The sequence below is a fragment of the Lagopus muta genome, chromosome 4, assembly GCF_023343835.1.
Source record: "Lagopus muta isolate bLagMut1 chromosome 4, bLagMut1 primary, whole genome shotgun sequence".
In the NCBI taxonomy this organism is placed as follows: domain Eukaryota; kingdom Metazoa; phylum Chordata; class Aves; order Galliformes; family Phasianidae; genus Lagopus; species Lagopus muta.
This window is the reverse complement of record NC_064436.1, coordinates 60890865-60913147: the sequence shown is the minus strand read 5'-3', so window position 1 is coordinate 60913147 and position 22283 is coordinate 60890865. Positions and strand designations below refer to the sequence as shown.

Sequence of the window (22283 nt, the reverse complement as noted above, 5' to 3'; positions counted from 1 at the left end):
TCTAGTCCAGCAGTGCTGAGTGAAATGGGTTTGTTCGGAGGGTTTCTTTTGACCTCATACTTGAGATTTTCCTAGAGTTGTGTATCTGTCACGATGTCCATCTCCTTGACAGGCTTCAGCCTTTATTCCAAAGCACTTCTGAAATCAAGATGCTGTTCTTCCTTTTTAATACTGAGAAACAATCTGTTTTATCCCGTTCTACTTATAAAAAGCTTAAGCAATTTGCCTGAAATTTTCCTTGAAGAACTGAGCTTGAGAACATTAAGAATGTCAGTATAAACAAGTAAAGCTTGGAAATGACGTAAACACACTGAAAACCTAATTTTACAGTTGCACTAAGGTGTGTAATGCAGCTTTAATAACATGTGATACCATAATCTTTTTCCTCATGGTGCATATAGCAAGTGCATTCGTCTAGAGCAAACAGAATAGAATGTGTCTTATTTACACTTAAAAAAACCCATATCTCTGCTGGAGCTAAATGCTGTGAAAGTGGGAGGAGGCAAAAATTGGAAAATCAGACATTCATTTATATTTCCAGACAGAGTCATTTAAAGTTCAGAAAGAAATTTGTTTTCATTCAATTCTGCAAACCAAGGTATAGTGTAATGTTTTAATTTTTAATGAGCTTTTAAGTCAGTCGGGATCAGATGAGTTGTCTCAGATCACTTCCTTTCATCATTAATTCACTATTTTACTCATTAAATATGTTAATTATAATGTCTTCTTCGAAGACTGATTTTGGTATATAAAGGCATGAAAGCAGAATGGTAAAAATTACCATGTGAATATATGGTAAATTACTCAAACTACACTCGAAGTTAAAATTTCAAGGTGTTTAATACAGTTTCTCAAAGTTGTATCAATCATTGCTGTTTGGACATAAAGCACAATACATTTTGAAATAGTCTTCAAGTATAAGCAAATGTATCATTTTTGTGTCATTTTCTTAGAAGAAAGAATATTTACTTAAACAGTCTTCAAAAGTGTAGGTGTACAGAGAGCCCGGTGACGTTGTATTCCTGGTTGTTTGTATGAAACACTGGTTAGTTTAGGTCTGAACTGAGAGGAAAGTAAAATAATTATTCATCTAAAGTGTTTTTTCTTATAATTTATTTTATGTCTGAGTTTTTTTAATTCTGTACCTTGATAAGAAAATATTCATAAAGCAGAATTCTTATGGTGTTTTTAAGAAGCACAGATGTGCAGCATTGAACTGCCAGATACGCAGCAAGAGAGTAGGTAGGTGGCATTATGCTTTCTCAGTGCCAGAAGGATGCAGCCAACATCTCATATAACCTAGTGCCAGGGGTTAATGTGGGGTCCTCAGGGGCACCTTGGCAGAGGTTTGTAGTGATGATGTGGCACTCTGTGATCTCGGGCTCTTCCACAGAGGCAGGTTGAGGGAGCTGGGGATGTTGAACCTGGAGGAGAGAAGGCTCTGGGGATACCTGATGGCATCCTTCTGGTACCTAAATGAGGCCTACCTGAAAACTGGGGAGGGACTCTTTATCAATGTAGTGATAGGACAAAGGGTAAAAGCTTTAAGCTATATGAGTAGGTTACCTACTGGGAGGAAATTCTTCACTATGTGGGTAGTGAGATACTGAAACATGTTTGACATGAAAAAAATGATAGGGAAGGGTGGAAGTGGGCAGTTCTGCATGTGCACAGGCAGAATGTTTAAGCACTTCAAAGAAGAAAAGTGAAGTTTTCTCTGAAAAGATGACTATATATTGTCTCCAGTAAGGAGCCGTCAGTTTGCTCTTGCAGGCTGTGGCATAGCTCCCTGCCAGTTTATCCAGCACCTCTGTAACCCTCTTCTAAGCCAACATGATCTGGTTGCAATGTTTTCAAGTCTAGTCTTTGAATTAAATGCTAAAAATTTGATGCTGCTTTGCAGTTTTGGAGGGAGAACCCTTTTTCTTTACAGCTGCAAGATGCTCCTGTACTATGTAGCTCAAGAAAATGCTTTGTTTCAATTTCTTACAGAAATGATTCTTCCATTATTTCAGGGTGGATAGTTTGGGACAGGACGTAGCAGTGAGAAAATTTTTATGTCCTGTTGAACACTGTGAAGTTCAAAATTTCATCATTACTCTCCTGGGGAATAATTATTAGCTTGAACTTTGTGCTGTTTATATAAGATTGGGCATTTGCCTTTCTGTAACCTCCCAATTTCTGGCTGTGCTGTGTTGTTTTTATTGGATATGTATTTAATTACAATCAGGGCTTCAGTAGCAGTTCCAAAATTCACATTGCCATGAGCAGGACTTTTTGACAGTCAGAGAATGAGCAATTTCATCAGACAGAGAAGAATGCTAAAGGATGGTGAATAATGTGATAAGCAACTCAGTTCTGTACATCTCCTTGGTATAAAACACATACCTCTTCTGCTTATGGAAATAAAGTCTTCTCAATTTGGGCAAAACTGCCAGAAACTGCCACTGAAGGGCCACTGCATGGGGAGGCTGAACATCCTACTGAAATAATGACTCCTTTATGCTCATGGATATGGAGGGGGAATGGCTGTTTAAATGGGTTGATAGTGATAGGACAAGGGGGAATGGTTTTAAACTGAGGCAGGGGAGATTTAGGTTAGATATTAGGAGGAAGTTTTTCATACAGAAAGTGGTGTCGCACTGGAACAGGTTGCCCAAGGAGGTTGTGGATGCTCCATCCCTGGAGGCATTCAAGGCCAGGCTGGATGTGGCTCTGGGCAGCCTGGGCTGGTCAGTGGTTGGCGACGCTGCACATAGCAGGGGGGCGAAACTAGATGAGCATTGTCCTTTTCAGCCCAGGTCGTTCTATGATTCTGTGTCTGAGTGGCAGACTTGAGGGGTGTGAATAGAGAAAGAGGAGCAAGAACAGACATTCCCAAACAAAACTGAATGGGGCTCCATTATAGATTTTGATATCATTTCTTATAATAAATATATGCTTATAGTGGCAGTACCATCAGAGCCTCTATTTGTGAACCCTACATATGATGCAGATTCAGACATTGCTGTGGTTTTTTTAAATTGTCTTTTTGTTAAAATAAATTGTCATTTTTCCATCTTTTTTTTTTTTGACAGCCTTTTTTTTCCTGAGTTTAACTCAGTCTTTTATAAATTTATTAATCATGAGGCAGCACTCTTATAGAAAAATCTAATTCTAAATGGATTTTTCAATGTTAATGGTAGAAAAGGGTGGTCCAGCATCATTGTGCTTTAATTAAATGTTGAAAGGGAAATGCACCTGATTCCTATTCATACTTTGTGTAGGATTCCTATCCATACTTTGTGTAGTGGCCTATGAGAAATTGCTCAATGTTGTTAAGTTTACTTTCAAGTAAATGTGTAAAAAAAAAAAAAAAAAAGAACAAAAAAATCCCATATATACATAAATCACTTTGAAATAAGCAATCCAACCTTAGAATAAACATGCTTCATTAAAGAATGTCATTGACCATGTAATTTACCTAATGTTTGTCTTAAATTATTCTGTTACTAGATTTTATTCATCTGCAAAAAAAAGATCTAAGTTGTAGTACAGCTTCATTACAGTTACTAGACTTGATGTTGGCTCTCTAGATACTTGCTTAGTACACTGCAGTAAAAAACATCATGCAGGTACAGCTGCAGAATAGCAAGAATATGGTCATATCTCACTTGTTCTGCGTAATACGTTGGAATATCAACTTATATGGTTAAATTAAGTCCAATGAAATGCAATTTCTAATTTACGTCACAAGATGGCAGCAAATTTTTAATTCATTTTGTGTTTTATTAATCTCTGAACATAATCTCTTTAAATCATTTTTCTTACAAAATAGATTATTTAAACACCATATATGCACGTATTTATAGACATGTTAATGTTTCGAGGTATAAATTCAAAACATTTACAAATGTATTTCTATCTTAAAATTGATTAAAAAGGCAGTTCTTTTGAATTGCAATAACTCACAGTGTAGTAGTTCTAAATCTAATTAACAGTATTTTGCATGAAAACAATAACTTTCACCTGTAATTTCTGACTTCCTGAAAAGAACATGTCACAAAGCATTTCCTGAAATTTAGGCAGAATCTCTTGAGTCTTGAACATCTGGATTCTTTCTTCTGTAATTCATATTTATGATTTAAATGTTTGCAGGCATGAGGTTTGAATGTTATGGAAGAAGAGTCTTGGCTTGTTTAGGTGATCTTTTCTCCTGTGCTGTCTAACAGTATCAACTGTTTGATCCACGTGAAATGATTTGTTCTGAGTATTAATTGCCATTATTTGTATGTGTTAAAGAAGATGTTTTTATTGCAGCTACACACCTCATGGACTTTAAAACTTCTACCTTTTGTTTTTCCTGCAGTTTCACAACCGCAGGCTGTACACAGCCAACTGGAGAAGCCATCAAGTACTGCAATTCTCTGCAATACCTGTGGAAAACCATGCAAAGGAGAAGTTTTGAGAGTTCAGAACAAATATTTCCATATTAAGTGCTTTGTTTGCAAAGGTAAGTGTTTATAACAGCTTATGAATTGTGCATTAACACTTTTAATACGACTTCATGGTACTGGAAACTTCATAAAAATATTTTGCAATGCAATCCATGCCTGAAAAATCTACTGTAAAATGTACAGTTGCTTACTGTAAAACTGTAAACATCTTAAATCCTAAAAGTGAGGTATGTTTTGAATGGATATGAAACTGTAGAGTGTACTGTGTAGCTGGGGACCTGAATAAGAAAAGTTTGGTAGAAGTGATAGTGAAGCATAGTTACTGGGCTAGGAGAAACTTGGAGATTATCTTTCTTCCAGTTTTCTATTGTATTCATTGTGTAAGCTATTGCCTCATTTTTTCAGATGGCCTTATGTCACTATGATGCCTGATACCCACTGTGGCTGGATGCTTTTCCATTCTGGGGACTTAGCTCTTTGATTGTTCCAGAATGGCAACTGGAAATGATCCAATTTCACATGTTGTAGATGGTGGAAGTAGTGAGTGTCTTGGAGAGAGGTTGGGGATTAATAAATAGACATGCGTTATGTAGGTGCATGGAAGATTACCTGGTAGCTCTAATTCTTTTTTCAGCATACAAATGAGTAGAATGTTATCTGATGTTTACTGGATACCCTACTTACTTCATCACTAAGCTGTACATAAAATGGTATTTATCCATTCTTGGAACACCATTTAGAGATACAAATGTGACTCTGGTCACAGCTGTGTTGATGCATGTATTCCCAAGTAACTGTAACTCTTCAGGATAGAGGCAGTCCAGAGGGGCAAACAGGAGAAGTGTGCAAGAGATGTCATGAAGTGATTTGCTAATGATAACAGCTAGTTACTGCTAGATCAAAGTTCAGTAATTCCTACAACGCACGTATCTACCAAGTAGTAGTTCTTTAATGCTGCTGAACATCTGATCAAATGACTGGAGGTAGGTATTAGAGGAATCAATCAGAAAAAAAAAATCATCCTGTCAGCTACATGGGAATTTTTATAGATACCATAGAACAAACTATATCACATTCAGTATCTGAGTCAGTCATTTCTGAGTAAGATACGTGGTATTAAATGTCCAGCTCCTTAATTGGATTATCTGCAAAAATACACAGAAAGAAATGTAAGCATAGCATGTTGTTTTAGCAAAAATATTTGGGTTGCCTACTCAGAACCAGAATGGTATTTAAAGCAGTGCATTTTTCTCTTTTAAGTCACCTGTCCTTTTGTTTAACTTTATTATCAAATTAGTTTTGCACACCCAGCTCAGTAAGAGAACAGATTATCTGCTATTCGGCAGTCTTGTTTTCTGCATGAAGTATCAGTTACGTACTGGTATGTACTGCATATAATTACCTTAATGAGACCCAATCCCACTTTTATACAGATCTGACATGATAAACTGACAAGTCCTATGGAAGGAACCGTACAAAGCTAGTTATTCATGTTTTCATTTCATTTTCATCCACTTCCATGGGCTTCCAGATCATGCAAATGCAGCGAGTTGAGTCTGAAACTTTCACTGATCACCAATCTAGACAGTGCTGAGACTTTTTTTTTTTCACTATACAGTAAAAATAAGGTATTGTAGAAGCTGTATTGCTCCTATGTACCTGACAGAAATAAGTAGTATTTTATTTACTTCAGGCAGATCTCCAATAAAATTAAAATTAAAAATCACCCCACTATATTAATAAGCAGTAAGTTGGGTAGTTTCTGTCAGCCACGCACCGAACTCCGGACTAGCATGGGAGATAATATAAGAGATGTTATATAAGAGATGGTTAGACAGCATCTTGGTATTAAGCCTTTTGCTAAGCACAAATTTTGAACATACGGAGTTGTATTTTATTTCTTCCCTCTCATTAATAAAAAGTCATCATTTGTTTTATCACTTTTCAAGGGCTTCCATCAATTAGCTAACATATTTCTGGTATCTGTTCTTATTTTACTTCTGGTTTTATGTGTTACTTGAGAACCTCAAGCTACTTTCTGGTATGGATTTACCTTATTGTGTGAGATGAGATTAGAAACAGAACAGAGCACTGAACATATATTTTGCTATATAGTGTAGTGGGAAGAAATCAGGTTAGAGAAATGTGAATGGGGTGTTTAATCATATCTGTAAATCAGTGGATGAATAAAATAGTTAATGTGCTAGGATTTAGCAATAAATAAATAAATGGTGCTCAAATCTCTTTATCAGTTGACCATTTACATCTTTTTAGACTTGGAGAAGAGATCTGTGCCACAATCCCCGTTCTGAACCCTTCTTCTGTCATGCCTCTGCTCATAGAATCATAGAATTCCTAGGTTTGGAAGGCACCTTTGAAGGCCATCTAGTCCAACTCCCCTGCAATGAACAGGAACATCCACAGCTAGATCAGGTTGCCCAGGGCCTTTGTGCATGGGCAGGGTGACTACCCTGTGCATGTATTTGTGTTACAGTTGACTCCTCCTGGGGATGCATGAATTTGAAAGCATTCAGCAATGCAATTTGCCCCACTTGCTTAATCTGCAACCTCGACAGGGCTTGTCTGTCCAAGTGCATCAGCAGGACTGTCCCAGGATGAGTAATCCTAGGAGTGTCTGGAAGAGCTATATACTTTTTGTTCTTAGGTTGACTGCCTTCTCATAAAACTACTCTGTAGCCTTTGTCAGACAACCTTGCTCAAGTTACATGTAAACCTGCAGAAAATTGTTTTCTTTTTTCACATGTGTAGAGGTTAAAGACCATAAACTAACCAAGGGACTACGAAGAAAGAAGTACAGTTAAACATGTCTTGAGAAGTGTCTATAAGTACTGGAACTCTTTTTAAATGACTTTGTGTCACAAATGATATTGCATAGAAAGAAGTGTGTACTGTTTTGAATGTGCATGAACTGTGAAATCATTTATTGGATAGTGCTGGAGTTCTGGATGTAGATATGTAATTGGTTTTGTTTTTTTTTTAGGGTGTGAAATCTAGTTTTCCATATTGCCACATTGTCATCTGATTACTCCTATAAGAATCATAGAATGGTCTGGGTTGTAAGGGACCTCAAAGATCATCTAGTTCTAACACCCCTAAATGATTGTGAATTCCAGAAATGATCAGAATGGTAATAGCATGTATGTAGGCACCTTTCATATTTATATTATGTAACTGTCCAAAACTAAGGAAGGTTAGTAAAAAAGCGCTTATTTCCATCAATTTCTTTTTAATCTCCCCTGATAAAGCTTCTAAAGAAATCTAAGAAAAGTTATCAAGTGATGATTGATTCTTGTACTTATTCCAGAACGTGAGATATGCACCCAGATGAAAAATTCTACTGGCAATTCTGTGAAGACCTGCTAGTTATGCTCAGTCAGAAATAACACTTATCCTCATACTAATTCTTAAACATAATTTATTGTTAAGGTGCACAAGTAATCTGCCAGTAAAATGCTGTATGGAATGTGCCATCGAGTCCCACATCAAATTGTTTAGCTCAGTCTTGAAAATTTTTTCCACTTTAATCAGCTTAATAAAAGCACAGTTAGAAATAAGTGGCTTCAAATACAACACAAATATTTTATTTGTTAGACTTCAAAAGCTTTGGTTCCTTTATTTGCAAATTTCCATATTATTTCCTACTGCTGTAATGAAAGCATCAAGGAAAATAAGAAGAGGCAATAAAATATTGACAGTTCAGACTATCAAACTCAACCTAATTGAGATGTCTTGTTCTGTCTGAAGGTGTCTGTCAGGACCGCTTCTCAGACAGCGTGTTGTATTAGGCAATTTCTCACCTGGTGCTCATTTACAACAGCATTTAGCAAGCCCTTGGAGGCACTAATGTAAAATTGTAGATACGAGAGGTGAATAGTCTATTGAATAACCTCTTTGGTCTTTCATGCAGATAGAAATTAACGTGTTCTGGAAGTGTTTCTCAGTTGTTGTTTTTCTATGGTATAATAACATCCTAGCACTTCCAAAGTAGCTTTAACCTATGTCAAACACAGTATTTAGGAAATCTTGGAAGTCTGAATCAAAGCCCAAATAAGGGGTATGGATAATATGAATGTTACAGCTTTACATAAAAGCAGAAAATGTATTTTACAGTATTTTATATAGTCACTCTAGGAGAACAAATAGCAGAAAACCCATACTGTGTCTGTAGATTTCTTTGCATGCGAAGATTCTCAGCATACACCTTCATTAAATGGGGAAATCCTGCAAAACTCATCTGTAAGATGAGCCATCGCTCGTTATCTATCCTTAACTGGTTCAGTCTTCAGTGAAATGAAGTAAGCTTGATGTGGCCATTGTGCTATGCCAGCTTCACTGTGAATGTCTTTGTAGGTCATGTTGCTTGACACCTAATCAAAATCCCCTGGATTGCTGTCTTGATGCGCTTACAGTCTTTTATGGTAAGCGTGGCTGGTCAGGTTCAAGTGTGTTTTTTTTTCTTCCCTGTGTATTTTTATTTATTTGTTTAGTTAACCTGAATGTTTCACATCTTCAGCTGGAGTTGGATAGATGAGTCAATGTTTCTTGTGACACAACAGCTTCCTAGGAATTGTGAAAGAGCCCTGGACTGGATTTTTACACCATCAATAAAGCCCTCACAGAGATCCTTTTTTCATTAAAACATACAGTGCATTCTGAATTCCTATCATTTTTTCTGAAGCCATATTAATTTGAAGATCTAAAACAGGATATTCAGTGAAAAGGTTAAAAACATCAAGTAACTTGGTAGTAGGAGTGATCTGTCCGTTAGATCAAACGCATCTGCTAGGATATAAATAAGTGTGCTGAAAACAGTGCTGTGTAATCTGAGGGACTGGTGTTTGGGCATAGCAAAGGGGTTTCATGTTTCAGAATGGGATTCATTTACGGGAAACTCACTAATAAGATTTCTGAGTGCCAACTTTTGGTAAAGCAGTGGCAGTCCATGGCATGTGTGATATCTTGGGCACTGGGATGAAATGTGATGGCTCTTGTTCATCAGGTACTCAGCAATGTGCTCATGCTTCCCAAATTCTTTAGGATCTTATAATCCAGAGCATTATAACTTGGTATAATAGGAAAAACCTACATTTCTAACAGCGTGGTAGGTGTGAAGCTGACTTACCAATGTCATGCTATCTTTACATTGTATATTACTGAAAAAAAAATCTTTTTTTTTTTTGGCATTTTTCATACTTCTGCTATTGTAAAAGTTGTCAAGTGCAGTGACTACTTGTTCTTTATTGTGGTTCTGAGATTTTTAAATTTAAACTTTTAAAATTGATAATTATTAACTTCCTAAAAACAACTCAGTTATAAATTGTGTTTGTTAAATATGAAAAAAATCAGTTCATGAACTCTCACTATCACAGAGTAATTGATAATTTTTGTGTTGTTTTAGTAACATACTCATTAGTTGGCACCTTTCTTTGTATTCATGAAGAACATTCACTAGTCCTGAATGCCTTGGTGATATACAGTTCGCAAGGATGGATCACATGGATCCAAGTTGAAGGAGGGAAGATTTAGGTTGGATGTTAGGGGGAAGTTCTTTACTAGGAGAGTGGTTAGGCCCTGGAACGGGCTGCCCAGGGAGGTTGTGGATGCCCCGTCCTTGGACGTGTTTAAGGCCAGGTTGGACGGGGTCCTGGGCAACCTGATCTGAATGTGTATGTTTGGTGGCCCTGCTAGGCAGGGGGGTTGGAACTACATGATCCTTGAGGTCCCTTCCAACCCGGGTGATTCTGTGATTCTGTGATTCGCAACAGCAACTCAGCAGAAGTTTTGTTTTCAAGGCATGTATTTGCCAACTGCTCGATCAAGCACTAGATCAGGTTGCCTGGGGTACCATCCAACCTGGCCTTCTCCACATCTCCAGGGACAGGGCCTCCACAACTTCACTGGGCAGCCTGTTCCAACATCTCACTGCCCTCTCAGAGAAGAACTTCCCCCTGATATCTAAATCTTCCCTGTTAGTTTAAAACAATTCCCACTATCACTATCTACTCGAGCAAAAAGTTGATTTCCCTCCTGTCTGTAATCTCCCTTTTATGTAATGGAAGGCCTTACTCTTCCTGCAGTCTTCTCTTGATGAGCCCAGCTCCTTCAGCCTGTCTTCATAGCAGAGATGCTCCAGCCTTTTCATCATCTTTGTAGCCCTCCTCTGGACCTTCTACAAAAGCTTGACATCTTTCCTGTGTTGGAGGCCCCAGAGCTGGTCATAGGACTCTGGATGGGGCCTCACAGGGGCAAAGTTGAGAGGGTCACAGAATCATAGAATCACAGAATGGCCAGGGTTGGAAGGGACCTCAAGGATCATGAATCACCAACCTCTCCATTTAATACTAGACCATGGTCAATCACCTCCCTTGCCCTGCTGGCCACTCCTCTTCTGGTGCTGCCCAGGATACAGTTAGCCTTTATGGCTGCAAGTGCACGCTGCTGGCTCATGTTATATTTTTCATCTACCTTCATTAAATGGGGCTGTAGAGGGTGACCACGCCAAAGGTCCTGCAGAAGTCCAGGTAGATGACATCAGTTGCCTTCCTTTTGTCCACTGATGCCATCACTCCATCGTAGTAGGCCACCAGATTAGTCAGGTGCAACCTTCCCTTGGTGAAGCTGTGCTGGCTGTCTCAGATCATTTGCTTGTCCCTCATGTGCCATAACGCACATATATATATATGACAAATTCCTCCTTCCAGGAGGATTTGCTCCATGATCTTCCCAGGCACAGAAGTGAGGCTCACCAGCCTGTAGTTCCCCAGGTCTTCCTTCCTCCCTTTCTTATAAATGGGAGCGATGTTTTCTTTTTTCCAGTTATCAGTACTCATAAAAACATGGATGAGATTTCCCAAGAAGTAATTGCTGAAACTTCTGGAGACGATTTGAACCACAGATACAGCCATGTGCAGAAATTCTTAACTGAACTCATTTAAAAACGATGCTTGAGATAAATGGAGTGGTAGATGGAAACATAAACTTTGCAAGAAGTAAAGTTATTATTCAGATGAGGCAATTTTGAGCATATGTAACTTCAACCTACATTAGGTATTGTCATCCCCATGAAGAGCTTGCAATTCTATTGAATTCCTGGAATTAGGGTAGAGTTTCTACCTACACAAGAGTTGTCAGTGCAGATTTTCCTCTACAGAGGGGAACTTCCTGTCTGTAGCACAGCCTTTCACAGGGGAGTACAGCAGGGAAACAGATAACACACTTAAGTACTTAATGGGCATTTCAGTGTACCAAGGTGAGGTGAAGTGTGCATGGAGACCTGAGAGCTGTTGTGTAAAATTTGTCACTGGTAGTCTAATTCCACCTCCTGCTTTTTGCATGTCTCATTAACACCAGACCATCTGCCATATCTGTGCATAGCCAGATTAAGCACTAAATTTGCAAACCTGTAACTGATACCCAAAGAATGATTGTGGAAAATTAGAAAATATTTAATAGTTTTGTGTGAAGCAAAACTATTGTTTTTTTTGGAGAGAAAAAAGGAAAAAGCCTGCAATGGCATTCTGACTTAATTGGCCTGGGAAATGACAGCAGTATTTTATCAGAGCAGCCAAAGGTGCTATGAATTAGAGAATGACTGAAAGCGAATAATTCTGTTCCTTCAGTCTCTTTAGTTTCCTTATAAATAAAAAATAATCAGAATGATTCCTTAAAATAGTAAATCAATATAAAGCAGACAAATTTTCTGATTTTCCTGGAGGTTGTTCCGATAGCACCGAATATCTATGTATATAGTATTCTCTTTCAACTATAACACCACGTAAGAGATTTTATTGGACAGTTGCACTGTCTTTAAGCTACTGTGAAATTCTATTTTCCAAGGGGGGAATGGAAAATGGATGTGTACTTTCTAACACAAATTTTTAGATATGTATATATTAAATTACATAATGCACAGGAAACTCCCCAAACTCTCTTTCATTTAATTAGTGCACCTGAATCTTTAATGTTTTGTTAGTCTCCCAAGATCATTCAGAATCTCTCAGGGTTTTCCTGTGCTGAACTGTGTACCCGCAAATTAATTGATGAATATAATAGGCAGGCTAGCTTGGGAGCTATGCTTTCAGTAATGCTACGCATGTATGGGGAAATGTTGCATGACTGATAAGATATGTTCTCTCTAATCTTATCTGGTCCAGAAAATTCTGGTTCTACTCTTCAGAGCTGAGTATTGAGTAATACTGAGTACTGAGTAATACCTGAGTATTCCTGTTTGGAGGCTGGGGAAGAGTTGAGCTGAGCTTTCTGATGCTGCAAGCTCCTTCCATTGTTTGACACAGACTGTAACAAAATGAATTGAGATTACAGTTGGTATTTCAGATATCATAGCTAAAACTCTATAGGTGGTTGGCAACCTGGAGTATTCTTGATGCTGTGGACGTATACATGGAAAAATTTAGATATAATTGTTCTTACCTAGGAAGAGTGGCTGGATTGCAGAGATTATATAGATTAAACATCATTCCTTCTGTCTTGCTACTGCCTCACCTGTAGACAAGGGATTTTAGGTGTGAATTGAGTGAGACAGTGGGATGAATGTCACATGCAGACTTCATGTGGCCATTAAGTTTAAGATGGAAGTCATTCCTAAAAACCTTTGTGGAAAGCTTGCCTGGACTCATTAGTGCCAGAGCAGAAAGACAGCATCACAGTCAGTTGTCCTCTGGAAATTAGGCTGACTTGCTGCAAACTTCTTGCAAGTCAGTTTGAAGTCAAAGTGGAAACAGTGGAAGCTTGCCAGGTGATTGCTGTTGTTTCTCATGGGCAGAGTGGCCATGCAAAGTGTTCCAGAAACGGGGTTTTCAGAGAATGAGCTCCTAGATTGCATCAGTGCTACTTTTCTGCCCAAAGTAAGTTGTGTCAGTAGCATATTCAGTGTTTTGTTCTTAGGATTTAGTCAGTCACCAGGATCCATCTCAGAGACAGAAGGGAAATACTAGAAATGAACTTAGACTGCAGTGCTGAGGAAGACAACTTATTCAGCTGTTGGACAAGTGGAGGTTTTTTCCCATGCTTAGTTTGTAGTATTGTGATTGGCTTTTTCTTCTGTCACTTGTCTTTGGAGAGTCTACCTCTCTCTCCTGTTGGATTGATGCCTGCTTGCTTATGTTAAGCACGCAGACAAAGAGTAAACAATATTTAAAAAAAAACACAACAACAACAAAACAGCAACTTCCTACATGCGCTTGCAAGTTGATAAGCAAAGTACTTGGGTTTTTGGCAGGCTGAAAGTTAAACAGTGCTGTCTGAATGACAAGGCAACCTGTGAATTTTAGTTGCTGTAGTATAGAACAGCGTGGCAAGTACAGCATCTTCTGGACCTCTTGGGACACAGCACACAGCCAAAAAATTAATCTACTTTCACCAGGCTCATTTGAAAGTGGGGAAGATAGAGATGTGTTCTATATTTGTAGAGCAAACACAATACTGATGACACACAGTAGTGGGGCTAGCAGTGTGCTTAAAGTGCCCTAATTAACTGCTGTTGCTGCTATTTAATTTTATAGACTGTAGCCCTGATGTGATGCGCTATTCATAAAGGATTATAGAGTTAGATTGCCCATGAAATCACACAGTATAAATGAGAGTGCTCAAGATGCTGTAACAGATACCAGCCTGGGGAAAAGTAGCTACCTTCTTAACAAACAGACAAACCCCTGGTCTGCGTGAGTTATTTTGGAGTTGGGTCACTGAAAACCATCTTCATGAGTGGAAATGTTGGGCTGTCAGAGAAGCCAACCTGAGCTACCCTCTGCAGAGGCAGTGCACCTCCCATCCCTTACACATGCCCCACCACGTCCTGGTGATGGATGGCTGCCAAATACCTCACAAGAGACAGATGCTTATTTATTCAGTACTTAAAAATTGCTCCTGAAGCCAGTGATTGTTCAGCATAGAATCATTAAGGTTGGAAAAGACCTTTAAGGCTGTTTAGTCCAACCATCAAATCATTGCCATCCTGTCCCTCAGCATGAGGGCCACGGAGTCACTCAGCATGGGGTATTGCCCTGTCTTGGTGTTACATTTCACTCAAAGCAGGTTAGTTTCTCAGTGTTTCTTTCTTTTTATTTCAAGTGCTGTGTTTGCAATGCTTTCCTTGCTTCGCTAAGAACTTCTATAATAGTGTGAAGCTGCTTCTAGGTTTTAAATAACCCTACCTCCAGATACTCATTTTGGATGACAAGTGTTGGGTGGGAGTGGATCTGTGACATAACACCGATTTCCTCTCCAAGAAGATTAGTTGCTTTTGAATGTGCTCCTCAAACATCCTCCAGGTTTCCCTTCAAGTTTTCTTTCCCTGATTTTTCATTTCTGCAGGTATTTTGCAGGAACAGCCCAGGATGGGAGGGGCTCCCTGCCCACATAAGCAGCAGGATAGGGGAATGGCATTGCACTGAAGTGAAGGGTAATGGGTCTGTTTCTCTCATCTTGCAAAAGGCCATAAGCCCACCCTGCTCATATTTCTGTGCAAAAAAAAAACCCAAAATAAACAAAACCACTAATGGCCTTTCTCATTTAGAATTTTTGCTTATGGTGAACTATTTTAGAGGAAATTCTAGAGAAACTAATCATTATTGACGAGAATTTAAATTAAGGGGAAACAAGACTTTATAACATGATTTTGGAATGCCAAGACACTGAAAAACTTGTATTGGAAGTGATATTACCGATACAGAAAGAAAACTGTTGTGTCATGGCTAAGCCTGTTTGAAAACTTTTCATCCCAGCTTTTCCCTGTAATGAAGTATTTTACAGCGTGGCATTCTTGCATGAAAAGCCTGTCTTCATTTAAAAGCAGAAATGATTAAAAAAAACTTTTCTTCAATATTGCATGCATAAGTTTGCTTCAGCTGTAATCTTTACAGTTTAGATTTTTTACTGCCAAAAGAGCAGTTGGGTTTATGAAAGAAATAGGTAATTTATAATTCTCTTCTGCAAAGAAGTTCTTGTACTAAATTGAATCAGTAGTCATATTGATGTACATCAGAAGTAACAGCCTTGGGTGAGCGGAAGAGCATATCAAATCTCCACAAAGTATGTTGGCCAGTAGTAGCAATTCAATTTATTATAGGCCTAATTGTTTCCAAATACTTTTTTATTATAATCTATTTATGTCAGTGTATTTCTATTATGATAATACACAGAAGCTAGTATTCTCAGTGGGAAAAATAATGAATGAGTCTCTTTCCCTACTTCCTGTGTACTTTCCATTTCAACGATAGAATCCAAGCACTTGAAAGTTTTTGCATTTTGAGGGAATAGCTGACTAAAACTGTTCATATATTTGTTATATCATAACATTTACTGAGTGCTGGTTTCATGGAGGATGCCAGATGCATCTGTGTAATTAAATAGTAGTGAGTGATTAAATGAAATAAATATATTTTAAAATGTTGATATTTGCATTTCATGGGTGGTATTTATACTTATAAACATCTGATTCTAATAGTATCTGAGCTTGTCTCACACTTTTTGTGGTCCTGTGGTATCTCTCTTGTACTTTAAATAAAACCTGAATGTTGTAATCATATTTGATAATCTCCGTTTAATATTGCTTAGGCATCATTCTGAAGCCAGAGAGATCTAAGGCCTTTTTTTCCCCTCTTTTTTCTTTCTTACTGGAATGCTATTCCATTCCAAAAACTTCTTACTATGGTGGTTAGAAACATTTCTACTATTTTCAGCCTCCATTTGTTCATGGCCAAGGTTTCCTCACTTGTTCTTGCTGGGTTTAAATAGGTCTTCATCTTTTCTTTAGCTTGCTCTGTTTGAATCTGATAGATGTTGAGGTATTAGTTGTTTCCCAATGTGTGGGTTTTGATAGGCTAAACAAGCCAAGTTCTGCTTACCTCTTAAAATAAGTTTCTTTCTGCATGTCATCCTGATAGCCACGGTTACACCTGCCCTGGTGTGAGTCAGTCTTTTGTGAAAATAACTGAGCAAGTGCTAGATGAGGTCTCACAAGGTATAATGTTTTTGATACTAGCTAGCTCTGCAGGACCTACTTGGCACAATGCATTCTTTGTTACTCAAATAATTAATGACTTGTAGTCCCATGACTGCCAATATTTGCAAGTCGTCTTCTGCTACTCAGGATTTTTTGTTATTGTTAGTGTTTGCATGGAAGACATTTCATATTGTGTCTTCAAAATAAATCCATTCCTGGTGTCTCAAGGTATCCAGCCTGTCAATTCCCCGCTTTGCATTAATGCTGTGGAGTAACACGTAAGAAGTCAAGGTGATTGCAATCTCTGCCCTTGGGAAAATAAAATACATAGGTTACTCTGAAAGTAATGCTTTGCATTTATTTCCATAGAAAACAACAATTACAAAGAGCACAATAACAATAACACTGTTTCACAGAGAAAATTGTCAGCTACAAAACACTGTTTTTCAACATAGTCACCACCAGTAACTATTCATTTTCCCTAGCAATGGACAAGAACCTGCATGTGTGCTCACAAAAACCTGTACCAGCTGAGGCAATCCACTGTTTCCCAGCTGGTATGGTGGTATTGCTGGGAAAATTGTTGCTTGTGCAGTCCAACTCTCATTGTGCTCACACCCACTGTTTGGTCTCTATAAGTATTCAGAAAGCACTGATGAATGTCATTGGGTGCCATTTTTTCTCCATGGCACGCTTGTGCTTTATCTGTTCTTTCTTGCTAGAAGCCATTTTGTCTGACTGTTGTTCTGCTGCCATCTGTCACACTGCAAGAAAACGTAAGGAAAAAGTAAGGTAGCAATAGCCATCTTGCACTGCCATACTACAAGCATCCACTTCTGATGTCCTGGGGTGACAACATAAAAATAGGAGGTATTACTTTCTGAGCAGCCCTCATATTTTCAGGATGAGACAAGGCCCCATGTAGCACTAGAGACAAGGCTGTCACCACCCACATTTGCTCAGATGTCTATTTATGTCCTTTAAATATTTTCACTCATAGTCTACTTGACAAGTTTACATGCTGTATGATATAGTTTAGAACTGTTCTACTGTATCGTTAATGTCTGCTCAGCACACTGCTCACCATCATCTTAAAACCACAGTTGATCTGTGCTTTTTTTTTATTAATTTTTTTTTTTTTTTTTTTTAATCTTGCCAGTACATATGTAGGTGAAATATATCAACTGAAGGAAACCTGTAACACTTAGCAGGTCTTTGTGATATTTATGAGGAGTCTACAAAAAGCACATCCTTACTAAGAGGGGCTTCCAGTAATGTTGAGGAAGAAAAATGTTGTTTCACTAATACTAAGTTTGTGAAGTGAGGTCCATGAGCAAACTGCAATACAAAATATCCAACCTATAGTTTCTATCACTGGTAAATGCAATGTAATTGGAATTACTTTGGTTTACAGAGAAGAAAAGTTAATTAACCTAAGCTTTTTGGTCATATACTAAAGAATTATCAGCATGATTGTTGTTTTGTGTCACTTAGTGGTTAGGGCCATTCCCAGAGAGGAAGATTATAATTTAAATGGCAAGATGGCATTGAGCCACCTGTGATATTAAGGAAGGCGATAAAAAAAGACAGGTGGTTGGATTTGGTTTTGAATAAAAGATGACAGGATCCTATATTTTCTATGTTTTTTCTATTGTGAATACTTTACTTTGTGCCTTAAGCATGCCTGATTCACCTGTTTCTCATTGTTTAGATGCAAGATGGCAGATTCTGGTATGGAAAACAGGCTTTGGTATGAATAGAGATACTACTTTCAAAAACCATGTAACAAATAAGTGGTGGTCATCACAGTGACAAAATCACCATTTTGAATTTCTGTTCTCCTTCTAAGTCAATTTTGGTATGTTTTCAAATATTTTGATCCGTATAGGTGGGGGCCATCTTCTGCAACTCTGTCTACTTCTGTGTGACCTCAACCAGATTGTTGTCTCTTTCCCATTTTATAATCTCAAAATGTCAGCCTGTCTGCAGGGTGCAAGGGAGAAAGCCTCATGCAAAGTCTCACCAACACTTGGTTATTCAACTTTAACTCTTTCCTACACATTTGGCTTTAAAATGATAAAATGACAGATAGGGTTAAAAATTCTACTTCTACCAGGAGCAGATAGTTGTGAACATCCCTTCAATTCATATTTGCTGTATGACACTCACCCGGTAAACATAAGATCTATTTTAAAATATTCTGTAAGCTGTCATGGACATTACCAGCAGTTGCCATGTGCATCAGACGCCTTGCTTAGTGGGAGCAGTATTTCAGCACTGTTTGTACCCAGGAAGGCTATAAAGCAATTTAATAGTAATCTCTGAAACATTGCTTTACCTAGAAGGTGATGATACGTTGGCTCAGGCTGCCCAGAAAAGCTGTGGGTGCCCTATCCCTGGAGGAGCTCAAGGCCAGGTTGGATGGGGCTGTGAGCAGCCTGAGCTGGTGGGGGGAACCAACCCATAGTAGGGGATTGGAGCTCAGTCTAACCCAAGCCATTCTATGATTCATTTCAACATTGGTGCTTTGGATTTTGAAGGTTTATACTCTCTATGCATTTCCTTTGACCTCTTAAATCCAGGTACTGTATATGTCAGCACTGTACTTGACTCTAAAAGACTTTACTCTGTACTAGCATCTGCGCTGAAGTTAGCGTTTTTGCAAAGATTAAACTATTAGTGTGCAAAATAGATGACTGATGTAAAAGCACTGTAAAAGCAGGGTTTTTCAACTACATGACTGTTCTGTGATCATAAGGCTGTGTACTGAAGTACTAAAACACTCCGCTAAGACCTGATGCTGATCAGCTTCATCTTGGAGAGAGCTTTCTTTTTTCAGCCTTCTGAGTCTGCCTATTTTCTTCCTGCAGCTTGTGGATGTGATCTGGCTCAAGGAGGATTTTTTGTGAGACAGGGAGACTACATCTGTACTTTGGACTACCAGAGACTCTATGGCACACGGTGCTTCAGTTGTGATGAATTCATTGAGGGAGAAGTGGTCTCAGCACTGGGCAAAACCTATCACCCAGACTGTTTTGTGTGTGCTGTTTGCAGGTATGTGTTCTATGAAGTTGTGTTTCATTTAAAAAACAGATCTTGAAAAAGTAATGCTAGGCATTCAAACTGATAGCACATAGATGAAAAATTGTTATACTTTCTCTTATAACTGTTGCTTTCTAAAGAGCAGATTTTTAAAATCCAAATTCAGAATACCTTTTTTATTTTTTAATTTTATTTCTGTTTAATGATATTTTATATGTGAAGTTTTCAAGGTAGTTGAGAAACTGCCTTTATCTCTCCAGTCAGATATTTTGCCCCAAATATTCATCCTGATTTCTCTGGTGTCTGTTATTTCATGTTTTGTTGGCTGAAGCTTACACAGGACTAAGATATCAGTGCTTGTGTCCCAGGCAATCCAAGCAGATACTGTATTAGTAGACTTAAACCAAAATATCACAGTTCTGCTTCCCAGAAATTACAGTAATCACTTAAAATAGGACAGAAATGCCGTGGTCTCACAAACATTGGCGTATGTGTTGGATTTCACCAAGAGTCTCCAGCAGGAATGTAGGTGACAAGTGACACTGCACACAAGATGTCCCCTCCATGAGATGCCTGATGGAGGTCACTAAGATCATTTCCTAGTGTGATCCAGTGAGGGTGGCAATCTTTGCAGGCTCTGAAGTACAGACAGTTGATGTTCATTGGAATTATATCTTAATTTTCTTCTACAGAAATAGCACAAACTTCAGGAAGAAATTTATGTATGCTAAATTTTCAGGAAGCTTCAGGAACAGGCTACCCAGAGATGTTCTGAATGCCCTCTTCGCTGAAAGAGTTCAAAGCTAGATTGGATAGAATTCTCTGCAACCTGATCTCGTGCTTAATCTAGCAATTGGCAACCCTGCCCATGGTCGAGGGTTGGAAATAGATGATCTTTGAGGTCCCTTCTAGTCCAAGCCATTCTATGATTCCATGAAATGAACTGTTCTGGCAATAGTTTGAAGTGACTGCTTTAACAATTGGTTCTGTCAAATTTGAGCTTGTACCAACACATGAAAGCAACTCCAAACAGTAAGAGAAAGTATAGGTGGCAGTGCTATGAGTAACAGGGCATCAAGGCATCACGTTATAGATGCTGTATCTGCTGGTGCTGTATTCAGATACTTGGGCAGTCCAAAGGATCTCTATCTGTGTGGCCATATGGCAACCAAATCTACCCAGTTCATCAGGTGGACGAGCTCAGATGTCCTCCTGTGCTGATACAGAAACAGAGCTTGCTTCAAATTCCAGAACACCATGTGTCATGGCAAGATGTCTGTGTAGCTTGAATCTACCAATTGCAGAAATAATTAATTAGTTGTATTAAGAGGAAGTCTCCTAGCCTGACAGGCTTCTGTTAGATTAAATTTTGTCTCTTCAGATTCTGCAAATACAAGTAGATTTTTCCTTTTGGATAAACAAACATGAAGAGTAAAGATAACAAACCTGAACATCTATGTATATTTAATAGGAGGTAGAATGGTTTAAGTGTCTAATTGTAACACTCATGAGTTAAACGTGGATTGCACAGCCTGTCAGTGTAACAGCTTTTCTACAATTCTCATTAGTGCTGGTATCTTCCATGTAGTGAGGTGATACTTTGACTAAGAGGAAAATAAAACCTATTGATTCTACTTTCCTGCCAAATGTGATGACATTCGTCACCACATCATTAAGGGCTAGTTCATGGGCCTAGCAATGTGCCTTTGCTGGAAAAGGCTACCCAGAGAGCCTGTGGATGCCCCATCCCCAGAGGTGTTGAAGGCTAGGTTGGATGGGGCCATGGGCAGCCTGCTCTAGCGTCTGATTTAGTAGTTGGCAACCCTGCCCACAGCTGGGGGTTGGAACCAGATGATCTTTAAGGCCTCTTCCTACCAAAGCCATTCTGTGATGATTCTCTGCCTATACCGAGCAGATTAATACTTCACATAGGCTTCAGTGATTTGCTGTTATAACTTCTTGCTGTATTTAGCCAGTCCTTCAGCTGATGGTTTAGAGTTTTGTGTTAAAATTTGTCTTGTTTCCCTGGAAAATCAGAATAACTTTTCATGTAATTGAATTACGTAAGTACCTAACAATCCATGTTAGATGAATTGTAGTATATAGACTTACTGGATAAGTCTATATGTAAGTATATAAGTACTTACTGGAGCGTGCTACTAATATCCCATGTAATGAAGATGTGCTGAATCTAGGTAACAATTTTAGAAACAAAGTTGCTGATAAAATAGCATTTCATATAAAGAAATAAATGCAGAGATAGTTACACATGAAGGTTAGAGAATGAGTAATTGGATTAAAAGCTATTCCACTAATAAAGTTTCTAATTGTTGCTATGTGTGACTTCATTAGAGAGACCCAGGTTTGCTTCTGTTTTTTTCCTTTGAAGGATACACAAATTCATGTTGTCTTCATCAGAGCCAGCTAACATCCAGCTGAGTTGCAGGATTCAATTAGTGTCTCCTAAGGGGGTTGTAACACTGACTTGTGGCATAGATCAGCAGAAGAATCCCATCATCTGTGCATATTAAAAACACTGGACCATTTTCTCAACTTCTTTAAATCATCATTGCTTCAATTACCCTAGTCTTTGCAAGCCAAATGTAATTCATGTTCTTTATAGGAAAGAATGTCCTATCTAATCAACAGCAGCATTTGTTTTATTAAGTGATACGTCAGCAAAAATATGGTGAGTAGAGTACATGTGATTTAAGCTGACACAGAAGTAGGTGGGTTTTTCTTGCCTTAAAAAATGAATAAAAAACCAATGGAAACATGCCAGACAGAAGAAAAACCTTGAGCCATTTGGTGAGGGGTACAAT

At 38.4% G+C, this 22283-nt stretch overlaps 1 protein-coding gene across 9 annotated transcripts in view; it reads left to right on the top strand.

Moving 5' to 3' along the window:
• Window positions 1-22283, top strand: part of ABLIM2 (actin binding LIM protein family member 2) — a 137930-nt gene that overhangs the window by 32620 nt on the left and 83027 nt on the right. For all 9 annotated transcript variants that reach the window (XM_048943523.1, XM_048943518.1, XM_048943516.1 and 6 more), the window contains exons 2-3: window positions 4349-4492; window positions 19290-19473. In XM_048943523.1, coding sequence (XP_048799480.1) covers window positions 4349-4492; window positions 19290-19473 — 328 coding nt within the window. The remainder of the gene's footprint in view (window positions 1-4348; window positions 4493-19289; window positions 19474-22283) is intronic.